The 13,178-nt window shown below is 35.8% G+C and overlaps 2 protein-coding genes across 2 annotated transcripts; one reads left to right on the plus strand and one right to left on the minus strand.

Moving 5' to 3' along the window:
* The first annotated feature begins 2,102 nt into the window (after window positions 1-2,102).
* Window positions 2,103-5,837, plus strand: LOC104883434 (12-oxophytodienoate reductase 3). Its single transcript, XM_010667963.4, has 5 exons — window positions 2,103-2,438; window positions 2,541-2,681; window positions 4,312-4,442; window positions 4,550-4,732; window positions 5,080-5,837. The coding sequence occupies exons 1-5, from the start codon at window positions 2,362-2,364 to the stop codon at window positions 5,736-5,738; spliced, it is 1,191 nt and encodes a 396-aa protein (XP_010666265.1). The 5' UTR covers window positions 2,103-2,361; the 3' UTR covers window positions 5,739-5,837.
* Window positions 5,838-6,607: 770 nt separating this feature from the next.
* Window positions 6,608-11,291, minus strand: LOC104883436 (putative B3 domain-containing protein Os03g0621600). The gene is made up of 7 exons (XM_048634768.1): window positions 11,107-11,291; window positions 9,925-10,020; window positions 9,225-9,588; window positions 8,617-8,756; window positions 7,816-8,122; window positions 7,486-7,628; window positions 6,608-6,965 (listed from the first exon to the last, which is right to left on the minus strand). Exons 2-7 carry the CDS (start codon window positions 10,000-10,002, stop codon window positions 6,684-6,686), a joined length of 1,314 nt encoding a protein of 437 aa, XP_048490725.1. The 5' UTR covers window positions 10,003-10,020; window positions 11,107-11,291; the 3' UTR covers window positions 6,608-6,683.
* Between the last annotated feature and the right edge of the window lie 1,887 nt (window positions 11,292-13,178).

Consider the following 13,178-nt stretch of genomic DNA (forward strand, 5'->3'; position numbering starts at 1 on the left):
ATTATCGGGGTGTTACATGCTGTAAAATTACTCACTTACCCTTACTTATAAGGGTTAATCAAAATTAAACTAACTTAATTTAACCTTATTATATACTAATCTAAATTAATTAAACCTCCTCCCTTCTCTTCCACCACCCCTCCCCCACCACCTCAGCTGTTCCATCCCTTCCCCTACCTTGCAGCCTCCTTACCCACCACCACAGAAGCTCAGCGTACTCCCACCACCACCCCACCACCCACCCGAAATCGCCACCCACCCACCCGAAAATCCCACCTAGCCACCCAAAACCACCCCACCCACCCGAAAACCCGACCCCCACCCACAAAAACCTTCCCCACCACCCCCACCGACCGAAAATCACACAATTTTCTTCGCGTAAAACCACATGTCCTCCATTTTTGGCGGTAGAGGTGGGGTTTTCGAGGCTGGGGTGGAGTTTTCGGCGGTAGAGGTGGGGTTTCGGGTGGATTTCGGCGGTGGGGTGGGGTTTTCGGGTGGGTGTGTAGGGATTTCGGCAGGTGGCTGGGTGGGACTTTTGGGTGGGTGGTGGGGTGGTGGTGGGAGTTCGCTGGGATGCTGGGGTGATGGTGGGGAACCAAGTTGGGGTCCTCTTTTCTCTCTCCGCCCTTCCCTTAAACCCCATGTTAATCCCCTACCTTTATTCTCTCCTAATCACTTATTCACTTTTTGCCTAAGGGAACCACAATTTTCAAAAGTGTAACATCTAAAAAAACGGAGGAAGTATATAAAAGGTTGTATTTGACAAAAAAAAACTCTCTTATCTCTATTATATAAGGGAAGGGGAGAGCAATGGTGTCCTCTTTTGAAATGCCTATTTTACCCCCTTCCCTTTCTAAATTACAAAAGGAATGTCAAAATCAAAATCGGCACTCAAAGAAAACTACGGAAAATTAATTTACAACACTCACGCACAAATCACTTGAAATAAGAAACTTTACAAATCACTCATACAATTGAGAAAATCACGTCATAAAAATCACGCAAATCACTCAAATAATCAAGAAACTTTATTAAAACTTAAAATTAACATACAAACTAAAACTAATAACCTAGAACGTCAATACATACAAAATCATTTACAGAAATTTACTTACAAATCACTATTCTCACGAACCATTCACAATTAATGGTGGGTCATGATAAAAAATAGAGGTGTATTTGTATTGAAATCAGAATTTAGAAGTTAGACAAGGAAAAAAATTATTTACTTTTTTATAGTGTTTCTGTTTCCTATATCTAATGAGACTTTTACATATATTTGGACCTATCGTTTTCTATTATATATAATAGCGATTAATTATCAATGTAAAAAAAATCATGTAAAATATCATTCAAGAATTAAAGTACAACATATCTCTATTATATAAGGGAGAAGGGGGGGAGCTATGGTGTCCCGAATGAAGAGACTCTGTTACCCCTTTCCTTCTAAATTACAAATTCACTTACAAATCAAGGGGTTTAAACAAAATACAAAATTTATAACAATCACTCCAAGTCAATAAAATAATAATTGCATAATTTGCATTATGCGAATCACTAAAACGAGGAAGCTTTACAAAAACTTAAAAATTCACTTACAAACTACAACCTATGAAAAAATTGACTTGAAATCAAAGAGTCCACTTTCTTTATAATTTATGAAGTACTGTACTTAATTCAAAAATCAACTAAAAAGTATAATTTAGAAATCATAAATAAATTCAATAAAATTTCTATTTTGTTCATAGAATTTAACTTTGAAAAGTAAAAAAAACAAAAAAAAAAATGTTGAGAGACTTAAGTGACAGAAGCTAAACCAATCAAATTTCGCAACTAAAAACAATTATACTTCGTATGTCCAATGTTCAAATTTTGACTCTTATGCTAAAAAAAATCGAGTTTCTGTTTCGGAAAAAATTCCAGCACGCATCGCGTGCAAAAAATTCTAGTAAATTATTAAAAGCAAAAGCACGTGTTCTCGCAACTAGTGCGAGAATGGCCCAACCCACACTATTTTGTCCAATGACTGACTATCATGAGTTATGACTTATGAGTCTTATGACACAGCACTACAGCAGCACACCAACAGTCCACTCTTCATCCAACATCAACCAAATCTCATCCCTCAAATTCCTTACAACTTTGATCCAACAAACATCCACCGTCAGATTCCCAAACTTTGACACCTTCTTAGGCTCTTCTACTACACTCGACAACACCAGATTGCTTTCCTCCAATCAAAAAAAGGCTGCTGCTTTACACCCTTTCAACTATGAAAATCTGAAAACATTTTCTCTCTCCTCAAAACAAACTTGGAATTTCGTAAGTCTTGTTTGGTTGTAATTTTAGTTTTCAGTAATGGAAAGCAGCAAAAATGAAGTCACTCCCACTCTTTTTTCCCCTTACAAACTCGGCAAATTCTCTCTTTCTCACAGGTAATTACTTACCCACACTTGTAAGATTTTGATATATAAGTATTTATATATTGGGTTGGTCCAAAATATGTAATTTTATTAAATTAAATTAAATTTATGTAGGGTGGTATTGGCGCCGATGACTAGATGTAGAGCGATAAATGAGATTCCAAACGAGGCCTTAAAGGAGTATTACGTTCAGCGATCAACTCCTGGTGGTTTTTTAATATCTGAGGGAACACTCATTTCTCCTACTGCTCCGGGGTAATTATTGTCCTCATCAGTGTTTTTACTATTTACGGTGTGTTTTTGCATATATTTTCCAACTTTTTTATTTTTTAATTAGTAAATTAGTATTTGGGATCCGGCGATCCGGGCGCTCGGGTTGGTATTGTATTTTCGATTTGATATGCATTTTTTTTCATTCCCACTAAAATATATTAAGGAAAACTCAATATTTAAAAGATACAAATATAATAATGTGGACACTTAAAATATGATTAAAAGTTGGTTGAGAAGTGTTATGTGACGGGTATACATTGTCACGCACTACTTTTAATATATTTGTATATATTTTTCGTTTTGATCACGGAAACTAGGAACGCCCCCATAGGGGTCCTTTGCTAAATTAAATTATAAGGATTGGATTTTTTTTTGGTGAGAGAAAGAGACGGAAGAGTCATTTTTTTTTTTAAGAGAATAGGAAGAGACGAAGCAAAACACTAGATAGAAATTAACCTCTTAGAATATGTACCAACATTACACTTGATAAATTAGAAGGAACTGCCTATAATTAGATTTAGTTTTTATTACAACTAATATAATTGAACCCTTATATTTTTGGGCTTATGCAGTTGCTCACCTGGCCTTAGCTGCCCCTGAAGGAAATGATTTCTTACAACGATTAATGTTAGCGGACTCCAAATCTTTTTATTAAGGCTTTGTATATAGTATTATCATACAACAAATTGTACTTTAGTTTTAGCTTCTCTAATTGATTGATTATAGGTTTAACAAATATTGGAGGTGGCTAATTTCCCTGAATTTACAAATCAGTATATATTGGATACATTTCTTTCCCTTTTGACGTGTACATATGGGAGGATTTAGTTGTTGTCATTGTCTCAATCTTTCATGATTTAAGATTGAGTTTGTAGAGACCGCCTATTTTAGATTAAAATTAGACAATGGTAAATCCAATAGTGACTAAGTTAATTTCTTTCGGTGATTAGTTTAATCGATTTAGTGACTAGATCTACTTTTATATTAAAATTAGACCGTCTCTTTTAATAATTTTTGTTTAAGATTTGACTTCAATCTCAAAACAATTTTTTTCCTGACAATATGGAAAATTATCAATTATTAATAACATAAGACATCTACAAGATTAACTCTAGCTAAACGATTATTTTAAAATGTTGATTGATAATTACATCCAATATGTTAATAATTCAATCTGATCTAATAAAAGGGTGTTGTTCCCACCATAAACAATAATCAATAACTTAACAATCTTTACTTGAGGAGATTCTATTCTCAACAAGGCTACAATTAGTATAGAAAATTGGATGTTGAATTGAATCTTTGATAATCTGAATATTCAACCCTACTATCTAAAATACGGTCACACGTAAATAGACATATGCTACAACTTAATTAAAGTAAGCCCTCTTAAAATATAGACCTTTCTTAGTAATAGCGAAACTATTTCAATCCTTTCTTTACCACGTACTTTATCTAGTGGCGTAATGGAAAATCTTACAGTAAGCCATTACCATATGAAAAAATGTGGCAACTTTTTCACGACATCCTACTATAGTTTAATGTTTTGAGTAGTTCTGTGTACTACTTCTGGTGTCTGTCTAACAGAAATGGCAACAAAACAATGCTGCAGGTTCCCTCATTGCCCAGGCATTTACACCAATGAACAAGTTGAAGCATGGAAGAAAGTGGTTGATGCTGTTCACGCCAAAGGGGCGGTTATCTTCTGTCAGCTGTGGCATGTTGGTCGAGCTTCTCACACAGGTTCACCAATCTAGTCCACTATGATTACAATACCGACATTTATTTAGTTTCGATCTTTTCTTGTGTGCTGAATTTCATAGACCTTCTATATCATGGTTATTATGTAGTGTATCAACCTGGAGGCGAGGCGCCCATATCATCCACAAATAAGCCAATATCAAACAGGTGGAAAATACTAATGCCAGACGGATCTACTGGAAAATACCCTGTTCCTCGACCCTTGGCTTCTGATGAAATACCTGAGATTGTTGAGCATTATCGCCAGGCTGCCATGAATGCTATTCGAGCAGGTTTGCTGTTGTCTTCTTTTACTTGTACCCTCGGTTTTTTCTTCTGAAGGTTTATGTGTCAGTGATTTTCCTTAAAGAAATCTAGGGAGATAGGAAATTGCTATATGAAGAGATGAGAAAATCTAACCAGTATAAAGGGTAGAATGAAAAGATGGCACATTTAGAAAAATTGTCATTAGTGGGATGGTTAATGTTACTATGATCTGCAGAATCTGCTTCAGTGCTTCTTGTCAACTGTCAGGGTCTGTAAAACAGATCTGAAGTATATAGAGTACAGCTATCTGTACAATCCTGCCCATTGAACTTAAGCAAATTCAGCCATGTAATGCTGCAACAATTGTTGGCAGGTTTTGATGGGGTGGAGATCCATGGGGCTCATGGCTACCTCATAGACCAATTCCTAAAAGATGGGATTAACGATCGCACAGATGAGTATGGTGGGTCCTTTGCTAACCGGTGTAGATTCTTAGTACAAGTGGTTCGTGCAGTGGCTACAGCCATTGGAGCTGGTAGAGTTGCTATAAGGATCTCACCAGCAATCGACCACCTTGATGCTTCAGATTCTAACCCTCTCGCACTTGGCCTAGCTGTGGTCAACTCTCTCAACAAACTCCAACTAGATTTGAACTCACAGTTTACTTACCTTCATGTAACTCAGCCTCGATATGCTGCGTATGGCCAAACTGAGTCAGCTAGACAAGGGAGCGAAGAAGAGGAAGCTCACCTTGTTCGGACTCTAAAGAAAGCATATCGAGGGTCTTTTATGTGCAGCGGAGGGTACACTCGGGAACTTGGGATGGAGGCTGTGGCTCAAGGGGATGCTGATTTAGTTTCTTATGGTAGGCTTTTCATATCGAATCCTGATTTGGTTCAGAGATTTCTGGTTAATGCACCCTTGAATAGGTATGTTCGGAAAACATTCTATACTCAGGATCCTGTTGTGGGTTACACTGATTACCCCTTTCTAGGTAAGGATAGCTCTAGTAAAGTATTGGCTCGCCTATAATGAAACTCTGATATTGTATGATAATTTGACGACTTGCATATGGAAAGTTATGCAGACCAAATAAAGCTTATATGAGCTCATGTTGCTTGCCTTCTGAAATGATTGCAATACTAGTATATATTCTCACACCTTGTGAACCATACATGTTCTTAAGCACTATATTACTCCCCTCACCCCAAAACAATATAGTTAGTACAACCTTATTTGAATCTTTACCAGATCACTTCATATGCCTTCAGCACAAAAGACATTAAGTATCCACTGCATACAGCTTCCGCACAGGACTCTCTCTGCACACTGGATTGAGGTATTCACTGCACGCACGAGCCAACTCCCCTAAAATCCCTTTCTGTTAAGTCTGTTCGAAGGTAATGCCAATTCATTTACTTGACGAAAGATCGAAAGCCTTCTTATCTCTTCCAGCCTTCAAGGGAAGCCTTCAAGGGAAATGCCCTCTCCCAACAGGGATCATTATGTTCTAGACCAAATTTTATTGTATTTAAGTTCGACAATCTATGTGGAGTTCGCACTTTTAAGCTCCTTAGTAGTAAATTTATCAGAAGTCAACTATTCATCACCTTGACTTTGCAATATCATTCATTATATGTATTGTTTCCTTTTGATTTAGTATGTTCCTGGAGTATGGACCCTTTCTAAATTCAGTCATTTGATTGCTTTTTAAAGGAAACCATGTTATGGAACATAGTGATATGATTCAGCAAAACTAGGTGGTGAGTTACATTCCTACACTTGTTCCCGGACCAAAAAGTAACAAATGCATTTATTTATGAGCGCTATCCATGTTAGCTTAGCTAGGAAGATTTCAAGAGATATTAGCAGAAATCTAAGCCTGAAAGTAAAACAAGATGAAAAGCCAGAAACATGGTTTAGCTGCATCACAATACGTCGGTTTTACATATTCCATGTGACAAAGTTCTGAGCTATCTAGTCTAGCTGCAACAGTTCTTGCTTAATGGTGCCTTCTGTAGAAGCTTTGATCACGTGAACTTTCATCATATGATCAGTCACGAACTCAAAAATTAACGTGTCACCAACTCCAATTCCATATGCTTTTGCAAAATCAGCCCATCCACGGCCTACTCCTACACGACCGTCTGATTGTCTAGTTCTGACTTCCATTAACCATTGTTTTCCTTCCGGATCACAAAGCACCACTGTGTCTTTGTGCTCCAGCTTCTGCTTATTGGCAATTGCCTTCGGGATGTGCTGCACAGCAGAAGTGTTTTAGTTCGCATGCAAATAAGCAACTTGTCAGCAGATATGCTGATGAATTAGGAATTAATCAGAAGTACTGAAGAACAAATTGAAAATAGTCATACAAGGGAAAATCTAATCTAAAGTCTAAACTCTAAGGCTTCATTCTTTTCACCTAAAGCTTGCTTATCTGAACTCATGGTAACTTATCTAAACTTACTAAAACTTGATTTGAATTTATCCGACGTTATTTAAGTCTTAGTGGAACTTATATCAGCTTATTGAAACTTATTTTTCATCTAATTTGTTTGTAAGGTGAAAAGAAGTAAGTCTAGATATTCATTATGGCCGACAAACGCTACGCCTAGGACACATGTTTAGCACCATTCAACACTCAGAAAACCATAGTAGTTCCAAATTACCACCTCTGACAAAATTTAGAGTTCTCTAACTGAATCCGTTTGCTACAACAGCAAGGTAATTAGATGTCACAAAAATGCAAATGATTAACATAACTCGGGAAAGAACTTACCAAATATGAATTTCTTGTTTTCTGAGTCCAGGTTATAGCGAATGAAGACCTTATCAATTCAGATGAAAATCTCTCAGTTTTGGCCACTGTTACTGGTGTATTATTTTCGGTCGTATAGTTAGCAGCAAGCTCCTCATTTTCACCTGTACAGATGACCCATTCTTAGCTACCACAAATCTTTATTTCCCATCCTTTGTTTCTCACGTTTTGGCTTTTATAAAAAAAAGGTCTTCTGGTTTGACAGAGAATATATCGTCACAGATCAAACTTGATTAAGTGATTCGGATATCATGGGAAAAAAAGGAAGTTGTCAATTGTAACATAACTCACATGCCATATTGAAAAACTGAGTGTCTTCAATTTGGCAATCTTGTCCACTTTGTGGAGGATTACCAACTTGAAAAGCCCGTTTCACATGAACTTGAATCACATTGTTCGACACAAACTCAAGAATCAATGTGTCACCCGTAGTTAAATTGTTGTCTTCGACAAACTGCCTCCACCCTTTATGTAAATCCATGCGACCATCTGGCCTCATTTTCAGCTCCACTGGCCAGCTATTTCCGTCTCGGTTCTGGAGTATTACTCTATCTTTATTGGAGAGTATCTTCCCACTCAGCATTGCCTTTGGAATTGTCTGCATCTCAACTTGTCTTCAGTTATGCTTTCCATTACCCGATTCTTCTTAAAAAATGACAATATTTCTATCTAGGTTGTATTGTGAATATGTAGTCTCTCTAATCCCACGGTGACTACTATTGGGTCAAAATTGCAGATCATTAGTTGTAATATTCATGTAAATTTTAGTGCATTGGAGGGTCTAGAAAGTTGCAACTGAAAATAAGAAGTTAACTCTTTTGATCTATATATTTTTGACCAATAATTAGTCCACCGAGAAAATCATAGCATGATGGAGGGAGTACTTTTCTGGAGGAGAATCTATGACAGTGTATTTTATTTAGTTTACCCAACTTAAACCTTACTAAACTGATTACTACTTACAATACTCAAATACTGGTTATTTGAAGTTTTATTTCCTTAATATCACCTAAAGATACTCTTAGATTACAAACAAAAGAACGGGGAGGGAAGTTGATGCACTTACAATATCAAAAGTTCAAAACCATTTACCAGATAATAAATGAAGTGGTTGGCATTTCTCCAAGTCACAGAGAAACACAGACCGTGTTCAGTAGCTGACACTATACCTTTCTTCCTTTTGTTTCCCCCTATAGCGTTCTGCTGCTTCTCATATGCTTCGTATTGAACAGCTATCAACACACCGAGACACCAAAATAGCTCTAAAATTAAAATCATAGCAATCAGATCCTTTAAAAATAAAATAAAATTCACAGCAGTTAAAAGTGACTGCTGGACCCAAATGTTGGTTGAGGTTGACATATACGTTTCGAAACATGTTGGAAACCAAAACTCTGAAAATGCAATTGCGGCATCCTTCGGCTAAGAAAGAAACCTATGATTAATTTGACCCAAAGTTTAGGTTTAAAAGTTAACAGATTAACTGATGGGGAGAAGGTAGAAACCTTAGAGTCTATGATTATTGAAGAAAGGCAGTGTTAATGGTTGGCTTCTTGTCAAGAACAAAATTACTTTTAAACATATGTTGGGAATAAAGTTTAATTGATAGTTCCATATTTCCATAATATTGAGAAGTTTCGGTTCACCATTTCCATTTGCGTGCAACATACGTTAACTGTACTAGTAATAAGCCGACTTACAAGGCATAGTATACCATGGACTTGATTCTCCTTCTTGATGGATTATTGGAGTTCTTCTTGGAGATTCAAAGGCACTACCTTCATAATCTGTCTCAAAAGTTGTTCCTACTGCCTTTTCAGATCCATCTTTCTCATAAATTTTCACTTGGAGAATTGATGGTTCTTCAAGCTCAAAGAGCAAGAAGTTTCCAGCTTCCAAAGAGTGTGCTTTCACAAAGCAATCAAAGCCACAACTCAGATACATCCTGCCATTTCCGTCCTCTTCTATGTCTACCCTCCAACATTTTCTGGTTCCAGCAATCTCTAAGATGAGCCATGGTGGTATGCATTCTTCAAAGATCTTAGCGAAAGCAGGGGGTATTGGCTACAAGAACAGAGTTTTGGCAATGTTAATCCATCATCACATAAAAGGAGGCCTAAAATTATCCTTCATAAGAGTAACACCAATTATTTTCATACAATTTGCTTTCTAAATACAAATGGTGTGTGAGTAATTATACTTCTGGATTGCTTTTGGCTACTGGTAGTGTTTTTTAATAGCATTCTATAAATTATCAACCAAAATCACAACTTTATGGAAAGACTGATAAATTAGGACTTCATGGTATTCATTTTATACCAGAATCATTATACTGAACATGTAAAGCTAGTTCACATTTGGAAATAATGAATATGGAGATATCTATCGCAAGGGAAGTACCAGCTTATTGATGAAGCTGTCCTCGAGAATCTTCATAAAGGATGCTCGCTTAAATGAAAGCTTACGCTTGTTATCCATCGAAGCCAGTGTGACAGGCTGCGCAAACCAAAGCAGTGGAATATCGAGTCAATTTCTAGAATTCTAGTATTACACAAAGTAGCTGAAACATGTAAGCTCAACAACTCTAAGTTCCTATGTTTTTGATGGATAACTGTATACTTCCATCTTTAACGAGTGTTTGTGAAAGAACTTTCTGAAAATTAGAAGCAACATTTTTTTTCTTGACGTGAATTATAATTAGTTAATGCAGTCCTTTGTTGATGACTAGGTGATGTACTTCCAATTTCGGTGAGATAATAGAAAAACGACTAGCGTAGTGTTGGGTATACATCTCAAGTGCCACATCGGAGAGATAAGAAAGAGTTACCTAGTTTATAAGAGGCTTTTTGGTAAGGAGCCTAAAAACAAATTTGTGCGGGTTAGACCCAAAGCAAGCTAATGGTTTGACTGGTCGGTTTGAGTGGGAGAACGTGCATACAATGTGGACCCATGATTGCTGGAGCATAAGCCATATGGTTTTTTGCTTGGATTCATGACAAGTTGACATTTTTTTTAAGGTAAGGAGAATTCCCTTGCAAGAAAGGGGGAAAATTAGGGATCCTTCTTGCAAGGGGTGAAAATCGAACTCCTGTTACATGGGTAGAAGGAGGGCCTTATAATTACTAGACCAACCTTGATCCTCCATGACAAGTTGACATGCACAACACAAAGGAGTAAACTACATTTTGTCTTTGCTTTTTTTAATAAAGACAAATTTCTTCTATTAGAATGATAACTATTAGCTACTTCAACACCTCCAAAAAAAGCCATGTTTCTTTACATGCACAATTCAGTAATCAAGACAAAAACCCACGCCTCTGCATCAAATTGATTGTTACTTTCTACCAAAACAACCTAAATTCTTTTAAATTAATCAGCATAACTTATGATCAAGTTCGTTCTTGAAAGAATCCCAAGTCTATAATCATTTCTTGCATGTATAATGTCAAAAAACTTGAAGAGAATATTAATACCAACGTTATTAAGTTGCATGTGAAATTAACTGAAGAAATCAAGGAAATATATATCATCCAAAGAAGTCAATACCCAAATTCAGAGAATGTGACGAGTTAACGAGCTTACCTGAAGCAGCTAGTGTGCAGTTACAGACCTTACAGTGGATTGTTATAGGTCTCTCTCTCTTTCTCTTTCTCTTTCTCTTTCTCTTTCTCTGTCTGACCCTCAGGCCTCACTTTCACTCACTGTAACTTAAAGTCATGTCTTAGCTATGGAAGTTGAGACCTGTCAACCTTTTGTCAGAGCAATTAGATTGCTACTACTTCCTCCATTTCGTTTTAAATGCGAGAAATGAACATTTTATATCTTATAAATAATATCTATTTATTGCATTTAATACGAAACGGAGGAAGTATTAAGGATTCAAACTGTTTAATATGTGATACGGTTAAGAAGTGAGTACTGTGGTCTAATCTAGTTAATTACTTTTTTAAAAAAAATCATCTAAACTGTCTTTACAGAGGACCCCACCTAAAGGCTCATACTACAACAATACACTCTAATCGAGAAACTCCCTCAAATTCAAGAAAATATTAAGGGGTAAAAATTGAACTCTAGTCTTTTAGAAAAAATGGAAAAACTCACCACTTGAATCAATTTCAATTTTTGAGTACTTAACCACTTAAGAATTGGTATACACAAAGACCGATAACCTTAAAGGGTCCTTAAAAGTACTTTGAATAAAAAGTGACCTTTTAAAGATAAATACATAGTGAGATAGTCTTGTAAAAATTGCTATTTCAAGGTCAAGCGGTATAAACTTTGATCACGAATTACCACCTATAGGGAAAATAATAATGTTATGCGATCTTGATAGATTTAACTCGATGTGTAGTTTTCAAATATGAATTATTCATAATTTTTACTCGTACATTGTAAAGGATTATGTCCAACATGCACAACACAATAAATTTGATATAGAATAATAAATAAATAATGTGAATTGGCACACAAGATTTAATGTAGAAAACTCTCTCTATGAGAGAAAAACCACCAACAATGACGAGCAACCCAAATTCACTACTCCCTCGGTCCCAAAATAGTCTAAATACTTTCTCTTTATATTTGTCCCAAATTAGTTTGAACGCTTTCATTTTTGGCATGGTCCCACAAATAATATATTATTTCTTTAACACTCCTTTGGCCCACATTCTATCTTTATCAATAAAAAAATACCCTACTTTCTCTCCCTTTAATTAAATATTCTCCACCAACTATTATCACATTTGCTTTTTTTTAATAAAATTACATTTGATAACCACATTACAATTTATTATCTTAAATTACGTATTACAACAAGTGTTTAAATCTTGTTGAGACGGATGGAGTATAATGCAAAGCATAACCTCAAAGGGGAACAATGGCACAACAAGGCAGAAGGAGATAAAAGATGGATTTATCAATAATTAAGAGCTAGGTAAGACAATGTATCAAATTAGGGTCAATTTTCATCCCCTTTCACATTCATCATCAAAATATATTTATACAATTTAGTTAGAGAGTTCTATTAGGAATAACAATTATAATCCTAATACATATCATATACCGACCATATAACCTGTGCAAACAGACCATCAACACAGGGCCCCAAAATTTTGAGGGCCCAATTCCCAAATATTGCAGTCCAGCATTTTAAAAAAATAAAAACTTCTTCAATGCAATTCTTCTCAACCAAAACACACAACTCAGGTTCTTCTCTAATTTTCCCCTAATTTCTCTTCAAATTTTCAGAAATTTGTTATCTTTTGAAAATCTTCTAAATTCTTAATTTCTCCATTTCTCTTAACAACTTCCCAAAATTCTCTCACTCATTCCTTATCAACCATTATAAAGAATATGAAAATATCAATTCTAATTTCTCCATTCAATTAACGGCTATTTTTTTCACTCTTTATATATTTCGAACTCATTTCTATTTTTGCATCAATTATCAATTAATTATGAGACAAAAGAAATTGAAATTCACACATTCAACTTTTTGTTATTTTTTTATTTCTGGAAATTTGGGGAGGAAGAAGAAACCAGAAGAGTGAAGTCGTGAAGATACCTTCTGTTTCTCTGTCTTCAATCTCGACGTGCGATCGGCTGTCAAAGTCGAACTTCAAAGAAAGCAAAGAGATGAGAGTACGAGACATGTG

The sequence above is a fragment of the Beta vulgaris genome, chromosome 8 (assembly GCF_026745355.1).
Source record: "Beta vulgaris subsp. vulgaris cultivar EL10 chromosome 8, EL10.2, whole genome shotgun sequence".
Lineage (NCBI taxonomy): Eukaryota > Viridiplantae > Streptophyta > Magnoliopsida > Caryophyllales > Amaranthaceae > Beta > Beta vulgaris.

Excerpts from the sequence above, each read along its gene's own strand:
- LOC104883434 (XM_010667963.4), top strand. The coding sequence starts at position 2,362 with ATGGAAAGCAGCAAAAATGAAGTCACTCCCACTCTTTTTTCCCCTTAC. Across the intron at positions 2,682-4,311 it reads ATTTCTCCTACTGCTCCGGG|GTTCCCTCATTGCCCAGGCA; the intron begins GTAATTATTGTC and ends ACAATGCTGCAG. Across the intron at positions 4,733-5,079 it reads CATGAATGCTATTCGAGCAG|GTTTTGATGGGGTGGAGATC; the intron begins GTTTGCTGTTGT and ends AATTGTTGGCAG.
- LOC104883436 (XM_048634768.1), bottom strand. The coding sequence starts at position 10,002 with ATGGATAACAAGCGTAAGCTTTCATTTAAGCGAGCATCCTTTATGAAG. Across the intron at positions 9,589-9,924 it reads ACAGCTTCATCAATAAGCTG|CCAATACCCCCTGCTTTCGC; the intron begins GTACTTCCCTTG and ends CTGTTCTTGTAG. Across the intron at positions 8,123-8,616 it reads ACCACTTCATTTATTATCTG|ACAATTCCAAAGGCAATGCT; the intron begins GTAAATGGTTTT and ends GTTGAGATGCAG.